General features: G+C 47.7%; 2 protein-coding genes across 3 annotated transcripts; one reads left to right on the top strand and one right to left on the bottom strand.

Moving 5' to 3' along the window:
- Positions 1-6,429: 6,429 nt before the first annotated feature.
- On the bottom strand, positions 6,430-6,762 carry LOC147985883 (ethylene-responsive transcription factor ERF109-like). Its single transcript, XM_087541774.1, has one exon. It carries the CDS (start codon positions 6,760-6,762, stop codon positions 6,430-6,432), a length of 333 nt encoding a protein of 110 aa, XP_087397900.1.
- Positions 6,763-18,632: 11,870 nt separating this feature from the next.
- Positions 18,633-25,980, top strand: LOC125538720 (SUPPRESSOR OF GAMMA RESPONSE 1-like). 2 transcript variants are annotated; one of them, XM_087544359.1, is made up of 7 exons: positions 18,645-18,758; positions 19,223-19,447; positions 22,845-22,956; positions 23,884-24,064; positions 24,171-24,640; positions 25,177-25,407; positions 25,516-25,980. In XM_087544359.1, the coding sequence occupies exons 1-7, from the start codon at positions 18,751-18,753 to the stop codon at positions 25,567-25,569; spliced, it is 1,281 nt and encodes a 426-aa protein (XP_087400485.1). In that variant the 5' UTR covers positions 18,645-18,750; the 3' UTR covers positions 25,570-25,980. The 2 variants fall into 2 exon arrangements, with proteins under 2 accessions (XP_048557952.1, XP_087400485.1); XM_048701995.2 differs by lacking the exon at positions 19,223-19,447 and having other exon boundaries at positions 18,633-18,758.
- The last annotated feature ends 532 nt before the right edge of the window (positions 25,981-26,512 follow it).

Genomic DNA, 26,512 nt, shown 5'->3' with positions numbered 1-26,512 from the left:
ACTTCCGACGGTGAGCTAAGCTTACGCCGATCTTCCTCATCTTAGCATTTCACCTCGAACAACAAGCTTGACTTTAGGCTTGTGTCGAATCCGTGGTTCTCATAGCCTTTCACTTCATCCTCCCTTTTCTGCTCAGTGACATCTTCATAAAATCTCTCGATAAATGTGCCGTGATCATCATCAATATTCTGAGCTTTTCCAGGATATCAATCGAATTCATTATGAGAAATACAATCCTTGCCCCTCGATGATTTATGTTATCATCGACAACATTCCTGCCTTCCCCAACACAAACTTGTTCATATAATTTTGGTAATACATCCTTTTTGACATGTCGATGGATTGTTGCTGAGCCCGTCGGCCACACCCTCATATTTTCCCTGCTAAAATTGTATGACTTGTTTTCTAAGTTGTTTCCGATGGATCCTTGGTGTACCCAAAGTCTGACCTTTGCTTGAAACCATGTCAATGCTATCTCGAAGCATGTCTATGGTGATCCGATCTCCAATGAGAACATTTAAAGCACGATACTAAATTTTCTTTATCAATTATCCAAACACCGTTGTATGGGTAATGTCAGGAATTTTCTTCCCCCTTACCTAAATGGTTCTATACTTCTATCCTGTCATGGATATCATGCTCTGCTTGTCCTTGGGAAGGATATACCCCTGAAATATGTGTTTAAACACATTTTTCCTTTCCATTGTTCTGCTTAACCTGATGATCACATTTTCTTTTCCATTGGTTTGTTTGACCTTTTTGGTGATCTATATGATATAAGCAGAAATATTTCCCTGCTTATGTAAACACCTCGATGTACAAACTGTCAGTAAGACCCTGTTACTATTGTGGACGACTTTCCGGTAGCCACCGATGGACGAGAACTTTGCCTATTGGTCCGCCTCGTTCAATGAGCAAGAGAATGGTTCTCTTCGTCCCTCGCCCTTGGTACCGACGATTGTTGCCGACATAACTGGCAGGCTACCCTCTGACATGCCTTGCTACCATGACCATTCAAAATGAATAGCGCTTTTCCTTCTTTTAACCCACATGGTGGGCCCATAACCCATAGTTCCACAGGATCGAAACCTGACTCTCCTGTACAACCTTGATGCCGAAATATTCTTTACACTTGGCTTCATATAATGTCACGAGCCACCTTCCGAGAGATGATCTATTCCCGATGCTCTGAACCCATTTCTCACACTCTGTTCAGGTATCAATCGTTTGTCCATTCGGTTGTAACTTCTTATTGTACCTTCATACTTTGCTCTCGATGTTATTAAGTTTCAACTCGAGAGATACTTCTGCCTCATTCCCTGAATTGTTCACTAGATAATCAACCCTTTAAGGGTCAGTTCTCCAAAGTTACTCTTTACTTCCCCACTTAAATCTCGGGACGAGATTTCTTGTAGTGGAGGAGATTAACGCCCGGATAATCAAGCTACAATAACCCCCTACTAATGATGCCACGTCATCACTCTTATTGTTGCTAGTCCTTGTTTGCATTCAAATGAATTCAAAGTCAAATCCAAGTTAATGTCAAAATACAAAACTTCTCAAACATGAAAGCTAAAATGTTCCTCATGTGGAAAATATTCCATAATTAATTGTGGTGGTGAACCAACCTTTTGTAAAGTGTTTTAATGCCCTAAGGTAATTAAGTGGCTAAATCTTTTATTTAAATGCTTTTTCACTTATAAAAATGCTAGACTAATTTATTTAACTCCTAAACTTATGGTGGAAGTGGCCTAAATTATAATACTAATTTAGAGGTAAGTTTTACATTTTATAAAACTAAAATATTATGGTACTAAAAGGAAAATAGAAAAGTTTTTTTTAAAAAAAGAGAACACAAGCCCCCCCCCACACGCCGGGCCTAACGGCCCAGCTGGCCGCCACACAGGCCGGCCCACCAGGCCCAGCCGGGCCTCCTTATCCCCACTCCACGAAACCCTAACCTCCCGTGACCCACTTCCCCCCACTCGCTCCTCCCACTCCCCCAACCGATCTGGATCGAGGCGGTCGACCCCGCCGTCGATCCCGTCGCCTCGCCGCCCGTGGACATTGCCGACGCCGCCCCCCCACCGAACCGCCCTGACCACATCACCGTCGCCCCTCGCCACCACCTCGACCCCGTGCCCCTCTCCTCGCGCGCGGCGCCGCCTGACCCGAAGCTGTTCATCGCCCCGACCCGTTCGCCCCCGCCGTTGTGCGCCGTCGCCGAATCGCCGGCGCCTCCTCGCCCCGACGTCGCCGTCCTCCTCGATGTCCTCCTCGCGGCCCCGTCCCCTCTCCCTTGTGTCCAAACGCCTGCTTGACGCCGTCGAGGTCGCCGCCGCCTCGCGCTATCGTCGGACCCCGCCGGAACGCCTCCTCGACTCCACCGCTCCCCGCCGTCGCGTTCGCCCTGCATCGGGCCTCCCCTGCAACGCGGGTGAGGAACCCCACCGGCTTCCTCCTCCCTCTGCGGTTGTGCTCACCGTTGCTCGCGCCGCTTGCGCCTCGACCATGCCCGACGCGTGCGCCCGCGCACTACCGCCTTCCTTGGCGCGCGCTCACCACGCTCCCAGGCCACGCCCCGCCCGCGCCTGACTCTGGCTGCGGCCGGCCCTGCTCCACATCCCCGAGCGGCTGCCTTCGTCGGCGTCCGCCGCCTCCCCACACCGTGGCCTCCTTTCCGGCCGTCACGCCCGCCCGCGCTCGCCCGCGCTGTCGCGCGCTCCGGTGTCCGACCTTCGGCGCCCACGACCGCACCTGGCCCCGCACACCCGCCTCGCTCCTCGCTCGCCGCTGGCGCTACGCCGGCGCCCAGGCGTGTCCTCTGGCTCATGCCCGTCCGGGCGACGGCCCGCTCCCGTGGCCCCAATAGCCGCTCCAGTGGCCAGATGGTCCACTGCGAGCGTAGCCCCACCGCCCTAGAACGCTTTAAAAACAGGAATTAAAATAGATAAATAAATAATACATAATAAATATTAATTAATTAACCTAATTAATCATGTTAATTAATCTAATTAAGCCTAATTAATTAACCTAATCACTTTAATTAAATTAACTAATCTTGTTTAGTTAACTAAGTCAATGACCAGTGGGACCCACACGTCAGTGACCCAGTCAACACCCATGTTGACTGCTGACGCCATGCTGACGTCATCAAGCACTATTCTGGATAATGTTGAATTAAAATAATTAAATAAATCCTAAAAATGTTTTAAATCTTTTAAAATTTAATATAAAATAAACCGTAACTCGGATGGAAAAACTTTGTACATGAAAGTTGCTCAGAACGACGAGACGAATCCGGATACGCAGCCCGTTTGTCCACCACGCATCCCTAGCATAGCGAACACACAACTTTCCCCCTTCGATTCATTTGTCCGAAAACGCGAAACACCGGGGATACTTTCCCGGATGTTTTCCCACCTTCGCTGGTATCACCTCCTAGCGCGTTAGGTCACACCCGACACATCTTATTGCCATGTTATGCTTTGTGGTGCTATGTTTGCTTTATATTTACTGTTTCTTCCCCCTCTTCTCTCCAGTAGACCCCGAGACTGATGCTGCCCTTGTGATCGACTACGTCGACGACGACCCCCCCCTCCTTGCCAGAGCAACCAGGAAAGCAAACCCCCTTGAGCATTCCGATATCGCCCATTTCTCTCCCTCTCATGCTTGCATTAGAACTGCTACTGCTTTCTGTATGATCCTACTCTGATGCATAGCCTGTTGTTGTTACCTGCTTTCATACCTTACCTGCTTATCCTAAACTACTTAGTGTAGGTTGGTTAGAGACCCATCAGTGACCCCCCACCTTGTCCCAGTTGCCTCGCTTTATGTTTGATGACTCGATCAACGTGATCGACGTCCAGGCCCCGACACCGCACATCACCCCCCCTAGTTGTACGACTCTGCAGAGCTACCATCGAGTGCCGAGGGTGGAACCTTACATCACTCCTGATGAGATCTCCATAGTGTAGCTATACGGTCGAGGTCATCGAGGGTGATTTCCTCCTTAACCACTTCCGTTACGGCTCTGTCGTGCAACCCATCAAATGTGAACCTCGAGGGTGGATCCTCTTACGTTCACCTTGATGACAACATTGAGTGGAATTCACCGGGGTGATTCCTCGGGTTTTCCCCTTGGTGTTAGACACACGGTTACTATGGTTACTATGACTTTGCACTGAGCCATGTTACTAAAGACGGGTCGGCCCTGAGGGGTACCCACGCAAGCTTAATTGCGAGTGATGTGGAGTCGGGTTGACCTGGAAGGTGCACGCGAGATACTTACGAGGCGTGGCCGGGCATTCTTAGCCCTTGTCGCAAGTACTCGAGACAGGGCGACGGGGTCACATCGATCGTGAGTCTCTGCTCGTTACCGCGCGTTCCTAATCCACTATGATTTGGATATTTGATCTGAGGGGCCTCTCACCTGATAGCACTAACCATCACGTGGGCATAGTATGGGCATTCTGCGTCATATACATCAGCCAAAGCTTAATAGACGTCAGCGACTGAGCGGCGCGCGCCGGGTTGGAGTGGTAAGTTCCTGCCTTTTTAGGGAGGTAGCTAGGTCTACTCACCGGCCGCCCTCGCAATGTGCAGGAGTTCCCGGGGAGATGGCCCATGACCCCTGGGGGTATAGGTTTAGTCTGGTGTGCTGGCCTCTCTATTAAGCCTAGGTCGGGTTGCCGCGTATTGTTTGGCCGAGGCCGGGCATGACCCAGGAAAGTGTGTCTGGCCGGAGTTAATCGAGCATGGTGGGTAAGTTGGTGCACCCCTGCAGGGAAGAAAACATCTATCGATAGCATGTCCTACGATAACGGACACTTGGAGTTGTATCCCGATCGATACAACTAGAACTGGATACTTGAGATGAGACATGGAGATGAGACTTGGATATGAGATGATAACTGGATAGTATGGCTCTGGGATTGCTTTCTCATAGGGAGTCGAGAAAGGATCTCTGGCCGAGGTTGATAACACTTCCACTACTTTACTTTATGCTACTCTACTCCCTCCTGTTGCTGCAAGATGGTGGTTTCCAGAAGATGCTAGTCTTCGATAGGCTAGGCTTTCCCCTTCCCTTCTAGCATTCTGCAGTTTAGTCCACAGATACAACCCTTTCCTTTGATACCGATGCATACTTAGTTTAGATCTGATGTAAGTCTTGCGAGTATTTTGGATGAGTACTCACGGTTGCTTTGCTACTTATTTTCCCCCATACCCGATTGTTGCGACCAGATGATGGATCCCAGGAGGCAGACGACGCCACTGATGACTACTACTACCCGGAGGATGCCAACTACTACATGATGACCACTGACGATTTGGAGTAGTTAGGAGGTTCCCAGGCAGGAGGCCTTGCCTTTTCGATCGTTGTTGTTTTTGTGCTAGCCTTCTTAAGGCAAACTTATTTAACTTATGTCTGTACTCAGGTATTGTTGCTTCCGCTGACTCTTGTGTTTTCGAGCTTATTTATTCGAGCCCTCGAGGCCCCTGGCTTGTAATATAAAGCTTGTATTATTTTAATTTGTGTCTAGAGTTGTGTTGTGATATCTTCCCATGAGTCCTTGATCTTGATCGTACACATTTGCGTGTATGATGAGTTTACGGTCAAATCGGCGGCGGTACATTTATGATAGTGCAAAATAAATTATAAAGAGAGTACATAGATTATTGCCATGAAATATTTTAAACTTGCAGATATTTCGGTTCGTATCATGATATCCACACAAACCTAACTATCCTGCTTACAATGCTTCACACAAATAGATAAAAAAATACGTTTCTTATCAGAAAAATGAAAAATTATGCCACCATATGTGTGGAGTGTGTTGTAGTGCTCCACAAAATATTTCTCATGACCCTTGAAAAACTTTGAAGGATAGAGCGAATCACCCAAAACAATTTCCATAAAATTCCTTTTGTTGTGGTGGCAAATATAATGCTTAGAGCATCTCCAATAGATGATGTATATTTTGGTGATCCAAACCGGTGATGTAAAAATTTACATCACCAAAAAGTGCTTTTTACATCTCCGAAAAAGGCTTAACTCCAACAGATGGTCCAAAATGGAGATGTAAAAGAGCAACTCCAAATAGATGGTCCAAAACAAAGATGTAAAATTCTGAAAACGACAAACTACTACGTCATCTCAACATAGTTCAAACATAGATGACATAAATTTAAACTAGTAGAACTACTCGTTGTCCGAGGGCATCCAGTACGACTCTTCGGAGTCATCCGAGAGCCCCCAAAACTCCTCGTCCTCCTCCGATGATGATGGAGGATGGGGATCACCGTCAAGGGGCCGTCCTCGTCCTCCTTCTTCACCTCCTCCTCCTCCTTCTTCTTCTTCTCCTCGGCATCATGCTTCCAATAGAACTCCTGCTCGGCCTGGGCATACTCAGGATGCTCCCGCGCAAACTAAGCCATCGCCACCTCGTCGCTCTCACCGGGAGTGATGAAAACTGTAGGTCTCTTCTTCGTCGTCGGCATCTCCTCCATCCGGATGCCCTGCAGCACGAGCCACTCCGCCACCGCCCAGGTCTCGATTGCCGGGAAGTTGAGGTCTGTCTTCAATCGTCCGACACGCCACACCGCCATGTCGTAGGCACGCGCAACCTCGTCAGCGGTGGGATACGTGCCGAGCCACCAATGCCGCCCGACGTCGGAGAACTCCACTTCGAAGCTCCCGGAGGGCTTCACCCTCATGCCGAAGAAACCCGACTTGCCCTTCGACGTCTTCTTCAGCGCCATCGGGTGGTGGCGGCGGCCGGAGCGAGTCAGGGCGGCGGCAGATGGAGAGAGGTCGGGGCGGCGGTCGAGCAGGGAGCAGGTGGTGGCGTGTGGCATGGGGCGGAGGCGGAATAAGCGGGGCGGCGGCGGCGAGCGGTGCGGGCGGGGGCGGGCGGTGGCCGGAGCAGGGCCGCGGCGGGGCGGAGGCGGCGGAGCGGAGGCGGACGGGGCCAGGGCGGCGGAGTAACGACAACCGCCGGTCTCTTCTTCCTCTTCTTCGTCGGCATCTCCTCCATCTGGATGCCCTGCAGCATGAGCCACTCCGCCACCACCCAGGTCTCGATTGCCGGGAAGTTGAGGTCCGTCTTCGGCCGTCCGACACGTGACACCACCACCTCGCCGGCACGCGCAACCTCGTTTGCGGTGGGATACGTGCCAAGCCACCAACGCCGCCCGGCATCGGAGAACTCCACTCCGAAGTTCCCAGAGGGCTTCACCCTCACACCGAAGAAACCCGACTTGCCCTTCGGCATCTTCTTCGGCACCATCAGGTGGTGGCGTTGGCCGGAGCGAGTCAGGGCGGCGGCAGATGGAGAGAGGTCGGGGCGGCAACCAAGCAGGGAGCGGGTGACGACGTGCGGCGTGGGGCGGAGGAGGACGGAGCGGGGCGGCGGCGTGCAGTGCCGGCAAGGGCGGGCGGTGCGGGCGGGGGCGGGCGGGGCTGGGGCGGGTCTAAGGTGGATAGGTCCGGGGCGGGGCGGAGGCGGACGGGGCCGGGCTGGCGTGGTGCGGCGACGGCCTGATCCACCCATACGACGGCGGGCGGTGGTCCAGGCGGGGTGGAGTCGGCGGCGGGGGTAGGGACAAGGCCGGATTTGTGGCGGGACGACATCGGGGAGCTGCGGCGGGGCGGCAGCGGGCGGGTGGGAGGAAGAAGGGGGGAAATGAACTGAAGGGCGGTTGGGCGTTGGTGCGCGGCCGCAGTTTTTACATCTCCTGCCTCCGGAGATGTAAATTTTCACGGCGAGGTGTTGTATTTTACATCTCGTGGAGGTGGAAATGTAAATCTTTTTTTGCATATGGACCATCTGCTGGAGAGATATTTTTTGCCTCATAAGATTCAAAAGTTGATTATTTTTACATATGGACCGTCTATTGCAGATGCTCTTAGTCCTGGAAATATTACACTAGAAAATATTATTTTGTGTATAGTCGAACACTTAAATAACTGATTGAGGGAATTTGAGAGGATGGAGAAGATGAGGCCACAATAGGGAAATAGATGGAGAGAGAGAGAGAGAATAGTATTGGAGATGAGAGGCAGAGTGAGAAAGAGGGTCTTTACATCAAAAAAGGTCGACAATGATGCATAAGCATAATTAGTACGATGGTAAAGTATATATTATACACAACTGATGTTGAACTACTGCTATCGTTACTGTTGCACTTGCTACAAAACTATTACTATCACTATTACCGTTACCATTGCTGCTGTCACTATTATCAAAACTATCATATTACTTTGCTACTGATCATGTTGATGTAGATAATTAATCTTCAAGTGTGGTTGAATTGACAACTCAGCTGCTAATACCTTCAAATATTCTTTGGCTCCCCTTGTGTCGAATCTATAAATTTAGGTTGAATACTCTACCCTCGAAAATTGTTGATATCCCCTATACTTGTGGGTTATCATATTCACACATGTATTTAAGTTTCCAATAAATACAATTCTAGCATGAATAATACAACAACTTTATTATTGCCTCTAGGGCATATTTCCTTCAGTTCTTACAAGAGACTCGCATAGTGGCCCAGTATTCAATGTCGTGCGAGCCTCAAAAAAATGGAGTAACTGAAAGGCGTAGCCATACACTTATGGATATGGTGCGCATCATGATGAGTTACTCCACCTTGCCATTGAGATTATGTATGGAGGCGCTTAAAAGCGCCATTCACATTCTCAATAGAGTACCAAGCAAGTCAGTGCCCAAAACATCGTACGAGTTGTGGATAGGAAGAGTGCCCTCCCTACAACACTTAAGGGTGTGGGGAGCCTAGCTGAGGCCAAAGTGTTTAATCCAAATATTGGAAAGTTAGATCGCAAAACAGTTAGTTGCCACTTCATTGGCTATCCTGATAGATCAAAAGGTTTTCGTTTCTACTGTCCAGAGAGATACACAAAGTTTGTAGAAACAAGACATGCAATCTTCTCAGAGGACAAAATGATGAGGGGGAGTATGGTAGCTCGGAAAATTGATCTTGAGGAGAAGAGGGTGCATGCACCTAATCCGATGATTCGGGATCCATATTTCTCACTACCTGTTGTGCCTGCACCGACAATCCTTGAGGTTGCGGTGCAAGCACCTGTTGTAACTCCACCCATGAAAACTATGGGAGAAGATACGGAACCTGTCCGTTAGGAGCTGACTTAACTCATTGTTGAGCATGAGGGGGGAGCAGCAACCACTTTTAGAAGATATGCCGGAAGTTGAGGCACAGAATGAGCCTAGGAGTGAGGCCCTTAGAAGGTATACAAGACCCCAAAAGTCAGCTATTTCTACTAATTATAAAGTTTATAACATAGGAATAGTTCATGTAGAAGGTGACCCCACTTCATATGAAGAAGCCATGAGAAGCCCTCACTCATCAAAGTGGTTGTAGGCAATGGAAGACGAGATGAAATCGATGAGTTCCAAAGATGTTTGGGACTTAGAGAATATTCCTAAAGGAGTCAAAACAGTAGGCTGTAAATGGGTCTACAAAACTATGTATGACTCTAATGGGAATGTAGAAAAGTATAAAGCATGACTTCTGGCAAAAGGATTTACACAAAGAGAAGGGATATATTACAATGAGACATTTTCCCCAGTCTCATGTAAGGATTCCTTCAAAATCATAATGGCATTAGTTGCACATTTTGATTTAGGGTTACATCAAATGGATGTAAATATGACATTTCTTAATGGGGATTTAAAAGAAAATGTTTACATGAAACAACCCAAGGGCTTTATCATGGAAGGCAAGGAAGATATGGTATGCCTCCTTAAGAAATCTATTTATGGATTAAGGCAAGCCTCTAGACAGTGGCATCTAAAGTTAATGAGGCAATTAAAAGATTTGGATTTAAAGAGAATGTTGAGGACAGCTGCGTTTATGCAAAGTTTTAAATGGGAAATATATTTTCCTAATCTTGTATGTGTATGATATCTTGCTTGCTAGCAGTGATGTTAGTCTGTTACAAGAAACAAAGAAGTTCTTGTCCTCAAATTTTGATATAACAGATCTTGGTGAGGCATCATATGTCTTGGGCATAGAAATCCACCGAGATAGGAAAAATGGAGTTTTAGGACTATCGCAGAAGGCATATTTAGAAAGGTTCTTAAAAAGTATAATATGCATGCGAGTAAAGCCACACCTGCTCCTATAGTCAAGGGCGACAGTTTTGGGAAATTCCAACGTCCCAAGAACTAGTACGAGATCGATCAAATGAAAGCAGTACCATATGCTTCGGCTGTGGAAGTTTATAGTATACACAAGTGTGCACTCGCCCTGACTTAGCTTTCACCGGGGTACTCGATAGATATCAAGAGAATCCAGGCACGGTGCACTGGAAGATGGTAAAGAAAGCATTGCGTTATGTGCAAGGAACGAAGGACCACATGCTAACATACAGGAGATCTGATTCCCTAGAGATAAGAGGGTATTCAGACACATATTTTGCGGGAGATGGAGATGATAGAAAATCCACGTCAGGATACGTGTTCACTCTCGCTGGAGGGGCTATTTCGTGGAGAAGCTTTAAACAGTCAATAGTTGCATCGTCCATGATGTATGCAGAGTTTATAGCATGTTATGAGGCCACGGGGCAGGCGATATGGTTAAAGAAATTTATACCCGACTTGAAAGTGGTAGATTGTATTGACAAACCACTAAAGATGTACTGTGACAACCGGCCCACAATATTCCATGCTCACAACAACAAGTCAAGTAATGCTGCTAAAATAATAGAGATAAATTATTATGTTATGGAAGATAAAATTCAGGATTACACTATAAGTCTCGAGCATATAAGGACAAAGGATATGCTTGCGGATCCGCTTACGAACGGCTTACCACCCAGTGTGTTCAAGGAACACTTAGCCGGCATGAGTTTAAGGGCAAGCCTATGATTCCTGGATCATGAGAGGCCCAAAAGGAACATAATTTGTTTCAAAACAAAGAGGTATGTTGTAGCTATCTGATTCTATTGGCAATTGAGCTGTCATGATGAAACATGCTCTATGTACTAATTGGTGATGAAACTAGTAAAGTATAAAGTATAAAGTTAAAAGGAAAGTTGAGATCAAGGGGGAGAATGTTAGGTTGATCTCATCCCAATCGAGCCCAACGGTTCGACGTGCCCTTGACTCGCGCCCTGATCGGGGGCGCCCAACCGAACTCTGGTTGGTGGGCCCGTGTCGCCGCACTACATAAAGAGGTGGGGGATGCACATGATCGAGGTTCACCGTGCACCGCAGCCCCCCACCAACATCCCTACCGATCTAGGGTTAGCGTAGGCCGACGGGAAGCACCTCCGCCGCCGCTGCTCTCGCACACACACACACCCATGCCATTGCCCCTTCACCATGGCCACCGGCTTGGGATCCTCGAGCCAAGGAGAAGGTAGCCTACCGTTAATCTCTAACCTACCCGGTCCATAGGATCTATCAATGGTTTCAGAGCCAGAGTTGCTTTAGAATTTTCGGTAGCAAAGAAATCAAAGAATTATTTTCCCCTCTCGAAAAACCCTAATCACAGGGCAAAGAAACTCACCGGCAGAAGGGCCTCGGGCTCGCCGGCAAAGTGCGCTGCTGCTGAGGCCGCGTCGTTTCTCTCGATCTCAATGCGCACCGACAAGCTGAGGCATCAGAAGAAGAACACAGGCAGTGGGGGGCACCATGCCTTCGCCACCGCCAAAAGGAGGTACCCCAAAGGGGCAAAGGGCATCGCCGCTGTGCCACACGCTCTCCTTCGGGAGCTCGCGGACGCCGGCAAGGGGGAGAGGGGTGCCGCCGCATCGCGGGTGCCGTCGAGCGCAGGGGAGCAGAGGAGGGCGCAACTGCGTCCCTCTTTCTGCCACATGAGGTGGATGATGGATGTAGAGGAAGAGTGGGAAGGGGAAGGGGGCTCGCACGGCGCGGTGTTTCGACGTCATCGCCGGCGGCCGGCGTTGCCCTTACCCGCCGTGCGGGCGAGAGATAGAGAAGAGGGAGAGAAATGGACTAGGGTTCCCCTGAGCTGCGTAGTGGGTTGGTTTTGTTCGACCTAGATGCGCAAGTGACCGTCCGATCAAATGGATGATGAAGGATCGTGGATGTCGCCTAGAGGGGGGTGAATAGGCGCTTTAAAATAATTACGGCTTAGGCTTGAACAAATGCGGAATAAACCTAGCGGTTAATTTGCCAAGCATAAAACCTAAAACAACTAGGCTCACCTATGTGCACCAACAACTTATGCTAAGCAAGATAAGCAACTATGAGATAGCAAGATATATGACAAAGAACAATATGGCTATCACAAAGTAAAGTGCATAAGTAAAGGGCTCGGGTAAGAGATAACCGAGGCACGCGGAGACGACGATGTATCCCGAAGTTCACACCCTTGCGGATGCTAATCTCCGTTTGGAGCGGTGTGGAGGCACAATGCTCCCCAAGAAGCCACTAGGGCCACCGTAATCTCCTCATGCCCTCGCACAATGCAAGATGCCGTGATTCCACTAAGGGACCCTTGAGGGCGGTCACCGAACCCATACAAATGGCAACCCTTGGGGGCGGTCACCGAACCCGTACACTTTGGCAACCCTTGAGGGCGGTCACCGGTACCCGTCAAATTGCTCGGGGCGATCTCCACAACCTAATTGGAGACCCCGATGATTGCCCGGAGCTTTTCACCACAGTGATTGAGCTCCGAACAACACCAACCGTCTAGGGCGCCAAGGCACCCAAGAGGAACAAGCTCTAGGGTGCCCAAACACCCAAGAGTAATAAGCTTCCCAAACTTCACTTCCACGTATCACCGTGGAGAACTCAAACTGATGCACCAAATGCAATGGCAAGGGCACATGGAGTGCCCAAGTCCTTCTCTCTCAAATCCCACCGAAGCAACTAATGCTAGGGAGGAAAATGAGAGGAAGAATAAGAAGGAGAACACCAAGAACTCCAAGATCTAGATCCAAGGGGTTCCCCTCACATAGAGGAGAAAGTGATTGGTGGAAATGTGGATCTAGATCTCCTCTCTCTTTTCCCTCAAAAACTAGCAAGAATCCATGGAGGGATTGAGAGTTAGCAAGCTCGAAGAAGGTCAACAATGGGGGAAGAACACGAGCTCAAAAGATTAGGTTCAATGGGGAAGAAGACCCCCTTTTATAGGAGGGGGAAAATCCAACCGTTATGTGCTCAGCCCGCACACAAGCGGTACTACCGCTCCACGAGCGGTACTACCGCTCAGGTGGAAGAAACAGGGAAAAGGAGCAACAAAACATGAACCTTGGGGTGGTAGTACCGCAGGAGACGGAGGTACTACCGCTGGGTTAAGTGGTACTACCGCTCCCTTCGGCGGTACTGCCGCGCAGAACGAAGGGTAAAGGGAAAGAGGGAACCGGGCGGTACTACCGCAGAGGAAGGGCGGTACTGCCGCTAAGGAGCGGTACTGCCGCACTACTGACGCAGCGAGGTACCGCACAATCTGACACAGAAAAAGACCCCTCGAAACGACGCAGTAGGGATCTGGTAAGCCAGCGGTAGTACTGCTGCGGAGTCACCGCCGTACTACCACTTCGGAGCGGTACTGCCGCTTGTGACCCCTCAGCGGTACTACCGCTGGGTACCACGGTACTACTGCTGGGACCCTGACAAAAACCACACTCAAGAAAACAAGAACTGCCATAACTTCTGTATATGAGCTTCAAATTGAGCAAACTCAAGCTTGTTGGAAACAAGACGACGAGTAGCATCAAAACAGCGACTGGATATAGTAAGAAGAGGCAGGGAAGGTATGCCAACAAATAGAGGAGTGAAACCTCCAACCGAGAAGAACCGGCAAAACCTCCAACATCGAAAACATCATAGAAGATGCATGTGAACTCCGTTTTCGATGAACTCGAGCTTGTCACCAACATGACCATAAGCTCCAAAACTCACAAAGAGAAGAACCAAATAAGAACCAATAAAGATGATGCAAGGATGCAATGGTTTAAGCTCTCTACAACGATACGATCAAGCTACTCATCGAGAGCCCCCCTTGATAGTACGACAATCGATCCTATAACCTGGTCTCCCAACTACCATCATGAGACCGGTAAAATAGAAAACCTACCAAGGGCAAACCTTTGCCTTGCACATGGTCCACTTGAGCTAGATGATGACGATCTTGACTCCCTCAAGTTGGACCACCTTTCTTGATTGGGTTGGCTCGATAAAGACTAGTTGATTGCTCCCCCATACTCTACTACGGGTGAGCCACTCTTCCGCACATCTTCACAAGTCCATTGTCATCACAAAGGACGACAAGCTTCAAGCATTTGATCTCTTCGTGATGCTCCACTTGAACTTGCACACCGCAACCTTTCTTGATTGTGTTGACTTGATGAAGACTAGTTGATTGCTCCCCCATACTCCACTATGGGTGAGCCACTCTTCCGCACATCTTCACAAGTCCATTGTCACCACAAAGGATGGCAAGCTTCAAGCATTTGATCTCTTCGTGATGCTCCACTTGAACTTGCACACCGCAACCTTTCTTGATTGTGTTGACTCGATGAAGACTAGTTGATTGCTCCCCCATACTCTACTATGGGTGAGCTACTCTTCCGCACATCTTCACATGTCCATTGTCACCACAAAGGACAGCAAGCTTCAAGCATTTGATCTCTTCGTGGTGCTCCACTTGAACTTGCACACCGCAACCTAACCCCATAAAGAACCCTCACGAAGACCATGGGTTAGTACACAAAGCGTAATTGACAATGTTTACCATACCATGGGATCACTTAATCCCTCTCGATACATCTTCTATGCTTTGTGGGTTGATCAACTTGATTCACTCTTTAACTTAGTCTTGATCAACCTCTCACAAGACCAATCTTTAGGTAATTCCTTAAATAGCACCTTGGTCGACACAAACTCTCCTTGAAACCAACACATGTACTCCAAGAAAAGCCTATGGACAAAACCTTCAAATATAACTCAAGGCAACCATTAGTCTATAGAGATTGTCATCAATTACCAAAACCAAACATGGGGGCACCGCATGTTCTTTCAGACGACCACGATGAAGCGGCGCTCGACACAACGGGCCTTTGAGCCGAAAGAGAGGCAAGGCTGGCAGCGGCGGCGCGCGACCAGGCGTTGGGCCGTCTTCGCCGCAGCCGCGCGCGCTGGGCCTAGGCCGAGTCAGCTACCGTTTTTATTTGATTTTTGTCCAAGTTTTTGGGTAAATTTTATACAGTTTTCTCTATTCAAAATTATCCAACGAAAATTTTGTTTAGAAAATAGAAAAATAAAAGAAATGTTTCTGAAAAGTAAAAGTTCATGAATTTTTTATTCATATTTTACCGCTGCAAATAAATAAAAATGCTCTTTTAAAAGTAAATAAAACTAAAGTGAGAATTAAATTTTAAGAGCAGGTTAAAGTAATTATTGAAGCAATTATGATTCTGTTATTTTATGACCAATGTTGTTAATAACATAATCATAATTTATTATCATTATAAAAGGTGCATTTATTTCTACTTTTGTCCAACGGTGATATAGATTTAATTGCATAAACAGTTGTATGTTTAATTTTGACCAACGTTGAATTAATGCATGCAATTCTTGTTATGATCTCACTTCAGTGTGGTTTCAGGAGGGTACCACTTGATGAGTTGTCTCAAGGATATTCCAACCGTCAACAGCGATAACTAATTGAAGATCAGCCAGATCCGATGTTAAAGAGACACTCCTTCTCTTCCATCAGATCTCGATTATAATGGCGATCTTGCGAGGCGTGTGGCTCTGTTGGTTGGCCTTGGGCGGTGCAATGCAGGCCGGACGAAACCCTGGGCTCACGTGCGCCGCTAGTCTTGAAGTGACTTGTGTTTACCATAGGCCGGTCGCTGGGTCAAAAAGTCAAAACCCAGTCAAAGCCAGGATCAAAGGACGGGCTGGGCTGGCCTCGCTATGGGATAGCGTCTGAACTGGCTCGAGTAATCATCTCTCATTTTGGACGAACTGTAATCAGTATTCATCATCAGGACGGAGGTCTGCTGTTCCGTCTCTGCCGTTCGTTCATCGGTTCTACTCTACTATCAACCTGCACGCAAGCCATGGCGAGACTTGACCACAGTCGCGTCAAAGTCAACTTGACTGGACTTTTATATATACAAGTCAAAAAAGCTTTGGGATCGGAGACAGCGGTGTATCTGTGGCCGCCGCATTGCCGTGCCCGTGGTTGTGCGGATGGAACAGGCAGGGGATTTGCCACTAGTATCTTGCTTGCCGCTGCCGCGTGCTGTCTCGGCCGGCAGCAGCAGCAAGCCAGCAAGCAAATGTCTCCTGCGAATCATTTGGTTTCCGTAGACCCAGCGGAAGGCACAGTACCGGCGTAGGCGTACAGGAGTACAAAGGGGCTGTTTGGTTCTAAGCCTAAGGTTGTTACGCCTAATCTTAGTCATACCACAATATCTTAAGCATGTGTTTGATTCATTGCCACACTTGTGGCTTGCCACACTTTTCTAGTTATATGACCCTACAAGTCATAGACTCAATTTTTTGCCAAATCTTGTCACACTTGTGGTGGCCATTTTGTTAGCCACATTTTTTATGGCTGCCACGCTTTGCCTAAGATTAGTTGTGGCAAAGTTAGTCATAAACCAAACATGCCCTTCAGTTTTACGACTAGAGGAGAAGGCGTCGCGGGAGTCAACTTAAGTGTCATGTCACCGTTAAATACATGTACTCCATGATGATTGTAAATAGTACTACATGTACTGGCAGCCATATCCTTAGTGCATTGATCCAGCTCCTACATTTCTTCCCCACAGTGCCAGCCAGAAATACACTCAATACACAATATCGAGCTTTTCCAGGGACACAAAACAGTAATTAAAACGCAATGTGCACCTTCATTCGCAAAAAAAAAAACCCGAACTGTGCGCAAATGGAGCCCATCGTGCACACGAAGTCACTTGCTTAATTCCTCGTCACATAATGCACGGACCGACGGGCAATTAACTGCTGGATTAAACACAAAGGATGGCCTAAAAGAAAAATCCAACACACAAAACCTTTTTTTTACTTGGACACGAAGGAGTGGGCAAAGACGGCAGGGCGACTCGCCAGTCACCTCTCCCCACTCCCTTCCTCTCTCACTGTACATGTGTACGCGTGGTTCCGTGTCTGGGGGAACACGTTGGGCTTACTCTCGGGAGGGGAGCCAGGTGTGTTCTTTCCTTGTTTGCCTTGGAGAGGAAGATTAGGGGGGCAGGGGGCAAGGGCAGCGGGCGTGAACCATTTGACGCTTTGGTGATGTGACGGCAATGCAAGATAAAGGGCCAGGAAGGGTGGGGGTCCCACCCAGCCCCCTCTCACTAGGGCTGGTTGTGCATGGCGACCGAGTCGGGGTGTACAAGGCTGCTCCCGGGGTGGCCTACTGCCCGTCCATGCCTCTGATAGTAGTCCAATAGGCCATATCCATTTCCATGCCTAGGAAATCTCTTTGGGCAGTTTGCCTCATCTGAAAAGAAGATTTTGGTGCACAGTTTGACCAGCAGAAGATCCTTGCATATACTCCCTCCTTTTCTTTTTAGTCTACATATAAGATTTCGTCAAAGTCAAATTTTATAAAGTTTGATCAATTTTATAGAAAAAACATAAACATCTACAATACTAAAGCTATATGGCATGGAAGTTTATTTCATGATGCATCTAACAATATTGATTTCATATTGTGAATCTTAATATTTTTTTCATAAACTTAGTCAAAGTTAAGAAAGTTTGACTTTGACTAAATTTTATATGCAAACTAAAAAGAAACGGAGGGAGTACTACATGAACAAAATGTTGACGAGACTCTTCTTGAACTCAGTAAAGTAGTAAATCCCAAATAGATACTTCTTTCCGAGCTAAAAAGGGCAGTGAAATATGAAAAGCTGGCTTTCTCAGCGTTGGATGGGCAACGGTTGGCTCAGATCAAGGCAGGGCAACCCCTTCACGTGCGCGTTTTACAGCGAGACCATGTGAAATCGCTGCACTCGTTCGCGTCCTCTGTTTCCATTCGTCTCTGAGCCAGGTGCGTTCGTTCCTCGGATCGAATCCATGGTCAAAATGGTCGAATACATGTGAAATCACTGTACAACCGAACGCGATTTCACATCAAAATCAATCTCATTTGGACGGAGGGAGTAGTACACAGTACATACATTCGCAGTGCGTCGGAAGCTGACGGATGGTCTTCTTTTGACGGAGTTGTACAAAGTCTGTTTCTATTTTATTGCGCGGCTTCCCTTGTCTACCAGGAGACACATCAATGGACCATCCTCTCGATTGTCACAAAACACTCCCATAGTCTCATTTTGGGTTAGTGCAGAGTACTGATCGCAAAAGGCGTCTCGGAAAAGTTTCCTCCGGCAGAAAAGAATCTGAGAGCAAGCCGAGTCCACGCCGAACCTGTACCGACCCGAGCCCAGCCCCCGCGGAGCGACACAACCATACCCAAAGCTCCCCTACCGAGCCTAATAAGCAAGGCGGTTTGCTTGCTGCGCCGGGCAAGACATTTTGGACGGTCGACGCTGGTCACGGTGCGCGTCTGCTCGCCCCCCTCGCCTATATAAGGGCGCGCGCACCGGAGGCTCGGACACTCCATCCCACCTCACTTGCCCAGAAGCTCCCACCCTTCCTCCTCGCCTCCCCCTCGGATGCTCCCGAGCTCCTCCGCTCCCTTCTCGCGCACCACTCCGCTCCCGAGCCTCCGCAGCGCCGCCGGGCGCCCATGGAAGAGTAAGTGCGCCGCGTCTGGGCTTTGTCTCTACTACTCTCGACTTGGCCTCTCTCTTTTTCCTGCTCGGGATTTTTTGTCATGCTCGGGTGTTTTTTTTTTCGTTTTTTTTCACACGCGGTTTGGGGGATTATCGGCTTCTGTGTTGCGAGCGGAGCTGGGGATTTGATTGGTGGGAGGGTTTCGGTTTTGATCCAGAGGAGGGCATGGGCGGAGCCAGCGCCCGGCTAGCCTGGGCTCACAAGATATGCGACATACTACGATGGCACTGTCATAACGGGGCAAATTACTCCTTGTATGGTGGTTTACCCGGGCAGTAGGTAGCTGGGTCAATGGGCTTCCGTTTCGATCCTCTCTGGTCAAACACTATTAATTAATTATTAAGCAAAAAAAACGTTCGTACAGGCTAATGGGCTACGTACCTACGTGAGATAAGCCTACTCGTTTGATTTTATTTTTTTACTAGAGATGAGAAGGAAACGATCGGTCCATCGCTCCACGCCTCCACCTCCCCGCTCCGTTCGGTTAATTTCTGTTCGCTCGAGACGGCCGCATCCTCGGTTCATCGGAGACGGAGACAGACCGGCAGCCTAGGCGCGTGGCCGGCAGCGGGCGGAGCTGGAGCTAATCCATTCGAGACTCTGAGGAATGCTTTGCATCATGGCCTACTTATCCCCTTCTTTAGAATTAGGTGAGATTCATAGACTTATTAAGGCTTAAATTTTGAGATCACGACAAAGAAAATTGGTCATCAGGGATGATTACCAATTTATGAGTTTAGTTCTTGTTTAGGGATTTGTTCTACATATAAATATTAAATCTAAATTTTAAATCATTAAATTTGAGAGATGAGGAGGTTTCGGCAGAAAGTGTGCATGGTATGCAACCATAAATAGAAGTAGAGCCACAATCACCGTCTCGTATTGCCTCGTGTTTTTCTTGAATATATTCGCAAATTACAACACTTGATTTATGTGAATATTAAAATCCATTTTTGTCATCTTGTCTCTGCTAGGATGTTTGAATGATAATTTGGACAGCTATACTTTTGTGAGTAATATAATGAGTTTGGTTCTATGTGGCCCCGGTTCTATCACTTAAGGTATCAAGTATCAAGTATCAAGTATATTTTGGTTTATGAAACTAAATTTTGGTATATTATATATTATTTCGCTGTCAAATTACATTTGTGTGATTAATATGGTTATATTTTCACTACATTATTAATGTGGATTTGTGATTTGAAAGTTTGATGCTATTTCATATATTATGTATCTGAACACTTGTTTTTGGTTTTTTATTAGACACTTAGAGCAACTTCAATGGGGCGACCCATTTCGTCCGCGGCCGTCCGTTTGGGTCGGCGCGAACAAAAAAGCCGGCCCAACGCACCGACCCAAACGGATGCGCGTCCGCTTTCATCCGCCTGCCGACCCATTCCCGGTCCATTTTTGAGCCTGATTTGTGTCGGCGCAGACACAAGACGAACGCACGCGCACTCGCCCTCTTTCCTCACTGGGCCCGCTGGTCGGTGGCACATTGGATTCATACCCTCGCCTGCCTGCTACGTCGCCGACGCCGCCGGCCATATTTTCAGATTAATATGGATACATAGATAGTTCTAGCGTACACAGATAAAAAAAAAAGATAACTACTCGTTGCTTTCTGACTCCGACTTGGTAATGTCCTTCTCCGACGTCTGAATGTAGGCGTCAGCAAGCTGCTCGTCTTCAAAGTCCCAACCCGACGTTTGTGTAGCTTCAGTTTCAATTGAGCTGTCTGCTTCCGCGAACGCTTGTCTTCCCATTAGGTGGCTCGCTCCCTCCTCCTCGCGTCCATCTCTAACCTCAATTACTTGTAGAACTGGCGCTCGTCGACGATGTCCTGCCGGAAGCCTCCTCGCCACACCACCAAGGCTTCCACGTCCTTCTCTGTGATGGCGAGGCGACGCTGCCGCCTCCGGTGGACACGACGATCCTCGTTGGTGAAAAGCCGTGGGAGAGGCGTCAGATCCTACGCCCGCTGGCTCGACATGTTGGGAAAATTCATATCCCGACGAGGCCTCAGGAGGCGCCACGCTGCCGCGTCGTGCGCGCGGGCCGCCTCCTCTGCGGTGTCGAAGGTGCCGAGGATGAGACGTTTCTTGCGAAACGAGATCTCAGAGGAGAAGGCGCCGGAGCGGCGCTCGCGGACTCCGCAAAAATCCGAAGCGCCCAGGCGGCGGATCGACATGGTGGCGTAGAGGCGACGAGAGTGGGCGGCGGACAGAGTGTAGAGGGAGCGCCTTCTTTATACCGAGCGCCGGCTGCGGCACGCGCGCGAACCTTTCCCGCGCGGTGGAGCGCCAAAACCAGCGGCCGTTTTCCCCGCGCGTGCGAACCTTTCCCGCGCGCTGGAGCGCCAAAACCAGGGCGACGACATGATCTTAAACACGCGCGGTCATGAAATGGGTCGGCCCGTTAGGCGCACTTTTAACCCAAAATTAAAAGAGGACGGACGGCGGGCAAGTGGCCGACTCAAACAAACAAAAAAAAACAAAAACGCCGTCCGTTTGGATTGACCCATTGGAGTTGCTCTTAGGCTTAAATTCGCTCAGGCTTCACAAAAATTCTGGCTCCGCCACTGGAGGAAGTGGCGGAGGGGCGTCGCGGTTGATCGGCGACCGGTGGATTCCGGTGCCTGGTTTTTGGCGGAGGCCGGAGGGTGCTGGGGTTCGTCCGGAGCTTGACCGCGCGGCAGAGGAGGTGTCAGTCTGACCGAGCAAATGCGCGCCAGATCGTCGGAGAGCAGACCGGTGTGGCGCCGCGGACGCGATTCCGGCCAGTTTCCTCTTCCCCTCATCGCTACAGTGCCAGTGCTGGGGGTTTTGGGTCAGTTTGTGGTGGAGGAGCCGCCTTCCTCCCGAAGGAAGCAGAGTTCTTCAAAGCAAAAAAAAAAAAAAAAAAACCCAGTGAGACGGAAACAGAGAAGGGTAACGCCGCCGCGCCGCCGTCGAGGAATCCGGCCCGGTTCTACTTGTAGTTGCAGCGGCAGTGCAGGGGCTTCGCGGTGTGCTTGAGGTGGTGCTGGAGGAGGAGGAGCCGACCTCTCGGACTCGGAGGAAGCCGAGGAGGGCTCTGTTCAGTTCCGTTCTGTTCTTTGAAGTAGAGACTGATCTGATTCTGATGTCGTGGTGCTCTCCGGTCGAACCTGTGGGGATCTCGTGGTGCTCTACTTTATCATACGGCAGAGATTGCTGATTTGCGATGCTGGATGCGTGGATTGTCGAACTGCTGCAGTATCTGATGGTGCAGGTGCAGCGTTCAGGTTCAGTACCGATGTCTGATGCATCGCGCCTCGTTGGAAGAAATATTACTGGTGGGGGTGGATCACAGAAGACGTTTCAGTATGCTGGACGTTCTATCTGCTAGTGGAAATGCTTATTCAGAACTCCTCTGTTCAGCCTCCAGGAGTCCAGGTTGCCGTTTGCTTGCAGTGCCATAAAACTGACAGCTACAGGTTTCAGTGTGGCGTGATGAATCCCAGTGTTTCTCGCAGGAAACTGTCGATTGGCAGAATCGATTGCATTCTGCCAATCTGAATATCTGATCATGATTGGACATGTTGTCACCAAGTGCATGTTGGTTAAATCACTGGCTCTTCAGATCAATCAATGGGCATGCTCTGCTTTAAGCTCCTCTTTCTTCAGAAACAGAGGGTAAAATAGAGATTGATGATCTGTATTTGTCTCTGGCCACACACGTTGAAAATAGAAATGCAGGGCAAAAGATCTGCAAACAAGTGCTAATCTATCAAATTTATCAGAATTTGTGAACATGACCATTCTTCACTAGTTGGCTTTAAATCTGTTTACCGCAGTTAATATCCTATGACTGAACCTAGAAATTCAGATAGATGTCTCTGTGTGTACAAATCCGTTCATATACTCCCATTTAGTTTAGTTGCTACATTGTGAATCTAAAAAAGGAAGATAGCTTTTTGTTGAGACAAGTGGGATCTGTACCATACATCATTAATTAAATTCTTTGTCTGTTAGGCATCAAACGATGCTTCCAAAAATAGATTTATCTCACACGTTTCTACTTCAGGCCATTCATTGTTACTGGCAAGATAATTGCTACGATGATAAGAAACGGGGAATTGGTTCCAGAAGCAGGGATGGAGTGCCCAAACTGCGAACATCGCATTGATAATAGTGATGTAAGTACCATTAACTATTTAATATGACTGCTTCATTTACTTTTATGCATGGTTCTCTAGTAGTTATCTTTTCGCCCATTAAAATCTAGTGCATAAAGTTCAACCTTGATCTTCACAAATGCATTAGGTCCAAACAAAACATCAGATGCAACACCAGTACTCCATGGATTACTTGATGAAGTACTTCATTCATGCACATACAATTTGTTTTTAAATTGATGGGCTCTGGTTAAAACCTAGCTGCATGGCAAATGACATGTAGTAAGTAATAGTTTCATTGTATCCGTTATTGCACTTGATAAGCTTGTTCAAACATTATGTTCTAAACTACATAGTAGATGCTTAATTTGTAACCTCGCCATTATGAGCAGGCAAATATAAACCAGAATGGTGGTCCTTCAGTTAATACAACAAATCAATGCATGTTGTTTATCCAGGCAAGTAAGAACCTGTTTTTATGGTCATATGGTATAAAACATTGTATGTTGTCTCGCATTAGAAGAACTCTGAAAAGATGCAGAAGTTTACAAAGCAAAACGAAACAAAACAAAAGCCAATGCTAGCAAAACCGAAAAAATAAGGCAAAAACAGGGCAAACTGCAAACTTCTACAACTTCTGGATATTGCCTTGTACTCCCTCTGTTCCTAATACTGTAATATATCTCATTCTAGCTTGCAAATTTTGTTCTAAATACATGTCATTCTACAATTCGGGAGATAACTCTGCACCACCCTTTTTCTCATTTGCTATTTCAGTGTCACTTAATACTAATAACTAAACTAAAACTTCCCGCAAAAACGAACACACACACACACACCATCCAGACAACAATATGTGACCCTCTGTTTCCAAATAGTGGTATCGTGGTCTTTTCATCCTCTTGGTTAAAGTGAGAAATGCTAAATCCTCATGTCTTCATATTGCAGGTTTCATCACAGTGGCCAGGACTCCCTATTGGTGTTAAATTTGATCCAACGGATCTTGAACTGCTTGGACATTTAGAAGGCAAGATTGGCAGGGCAATGTCCCATGTACTAATAGATGATTTTATTCCAACCATAGAGATGGCGGAAGGAATCTGCTACACACATCCGGAAAATCTCCCTGGTACATGATTCTTGTTTTGGAATTGTTATCAGGGCTTTCTGAATTAGAAAGTTAGCTCATACTATGCAGAGTAAGTGTTCGTTAGCTAATTCATATACATCTGCAGGTGTCAGATTAGACGGGGTCGCCAGTCATTTCTTCCACAAAATATGTAATGCCTATGATGTTGGCACGCGCAAGCGTCGCAAGATTAGCAACAGCGACTACAATGTTTGTGATGAGCATCTCAGATGGCACAAGACTGGAAAATCCAGACATATCTTAGATAATAATGGTGACATAAAAGGGTGGAAGAAAATAATGGTTCTTAGGAAAGGAGGTTACAAGGCAGAAAAGACTAACTGGACGATGCATCAGTATCACCTTGGGGTAGATGAAAATGAAAAGGATGGGGAGCTTGTTGTTTGCAAAGTCTTCTTTCAGTTGCCGTCAGAGAAAGCTGGGCAGTCTGTAATGTTCGCTGTTGATGAAGAATCCGATTCATTTGCTGTGAAAATCGATCCTACAACCCCAATGACATACGCTCCGCAGCCTTGTCGCCCAAACGGTAGTCCATCCGAAACCGAGCAGAATCAGGTAAATCTTCATTCACCAATGAAACTATCATCAACTTTGTGGAAGGTTTTGTCTAACTTTATGGACCATGCGAAGCTTCAGTCTATCTATATCTGTGTACACCGATAAACTCTGTTTATAGGACTGTAGGGTATTGACTTGAACAAAGCCTTGCAATACTAGGATCCCTCCGTCTGAACAATTCCTTCCTCAACTGTAGGTTTTATGTAGTACAGATGCTATACTGCACAAAAATAACTAGATACTCCTACTAGACAGGAGAATTTTCTCTGCTTGCAAGAGTGCATCCAGCAGTCTCACAAATAGTACATGAGAAGCTGTCAAGTCCTTATAAAGATCCATCCATAGCAAGTTAGAGTAGTATATTATCAAGCCTTCTGATTCCTTCACTACCAGATTCAACACATAATCGATCCTGATCACTACTCCCTCCGTTCCAAAATAGATGATCCAACTTTGTACTAGGGAGTACAATAAAACGTTGTAAACTGTTATAATAACTCCTTCATTTCACTGTTATTCATGTTACGTGACAGGAGGAGGAAGAGTTCCGCCAGTCAGCTGTTCGGGGAGCCGCCGAATGGCTTGCTGGAACCTCGTCGCACGCCGTTGATGACGTAGCGCTGCCTGCCCTGGATGAACACCCGTCACGCGGCGGAACCCCGGACGCCGCCTACCCTGAGAAGCAGCATCTGCCTCTTGTTGACACGGACGCGCTCCAAGGGTTCCCTGACCTCGGAACGTCTCCGCATTTCTCCTCTCTGGCCGTAAGTGCCGCCGCGTTCATCATGCAGTTTATGGCAGGACATGCAGTTTCGTTTCCCGGTGCATGTTTCTCATGGCTCATCTCCTTCTTTCGTATGTGTTTATGGCAGGACATGCAGTTTGACTCGCTGGATTGCTTCAACAGCTGGCTGGACCGCATGTAGCATTGCGCGTAGAGGAGGTTTTTCTTTTTCCCTTTCGAAACAGAGGCAAAAGTCATCGAGGAGGGGTTCTCAAGTGGGGGCGCAACGCGAAGATGCTGGTTTTCTCGTGATGTATGTTGTACTATATCTGTGTACGAGTGATGAATCTCCGCGAAAATTTTGTATATGATCCTGCAGCTGCTGATGAACGTAGCTCTGCTATGTTGACCGTTTAGTGGTAGCAGACTTTTTTTCTTGGCCAACTTAGGAGCACCGCTCCAAATTTCATATCCATGAAACTGACGAACAACAGCCAGTCAGCCCCTCAAAAGGGTTTGAAACTTATTAGTACTCCCTCTGTACATTAGTTAGTTACTAGGCTTTGGTTTTTCTGTGTTTTTTTACTTTTCTTAAGCATCTACTGTTCATTTATTACATCGACATCAGTGAACAGTAGCAGAGAACGGCAAATGAATGTGAACAGTACCCACATGAACATTATCTCCGGTGAACAGTGCCCTTGGATAATCTGATTTTTTTTGTTTTTGTTTTTTAGCTTCCACTTGAGTAAAAATACACATGTTGTTAAACAAAAGTTGATATTTTTTTTACACATCATTTCTCTCCTCCTCCACCATCGTGTTCTTATATAGAGGGTTAAGATTTAAGATTTTTCAACACATCATTTTTCTCCACCGGCGTATCGACGCAGAGCTGTCTCAATCGTCTCCAGATCCTTTTCGGTGATAGTGTTGCTGAGGCACAAAACAATAGGCCAAAACAGTATATTTGCACAGTAATCTGTGGGGAAAATAAGTTTACCATACTAAAGCGGGAAGGCTTTAGTTTCTTTTTTCTTTTTACCTTTTTAAGCTTTTACTGTTTGTTTATTACATCGACATTTGTGAACAGTAGCACGTGTGAATAGAAAATGGATGCCACAGTACCCCACACAAGAACAATA

Source organism: Triticum urartu, chromosome 2A, assembly GCF_056163025.1.
Source record: "Triticum urartu cultivar PI428250 chromosome 2A, HENAU_Tu73, whole genome shotgun sequence".
NCBI classification, from domain to species: domain Eukaryota; kingdom Viridiplantae; phylum Streptophyta; class Magnoliopsida; order Poales; family Poaceae; genus Triticum; species Triticum urartu.
Note: the sequence above shows the minus strand (reverse complement) of the source record. Positions and strands in the feature narration are given on the sequence as shown.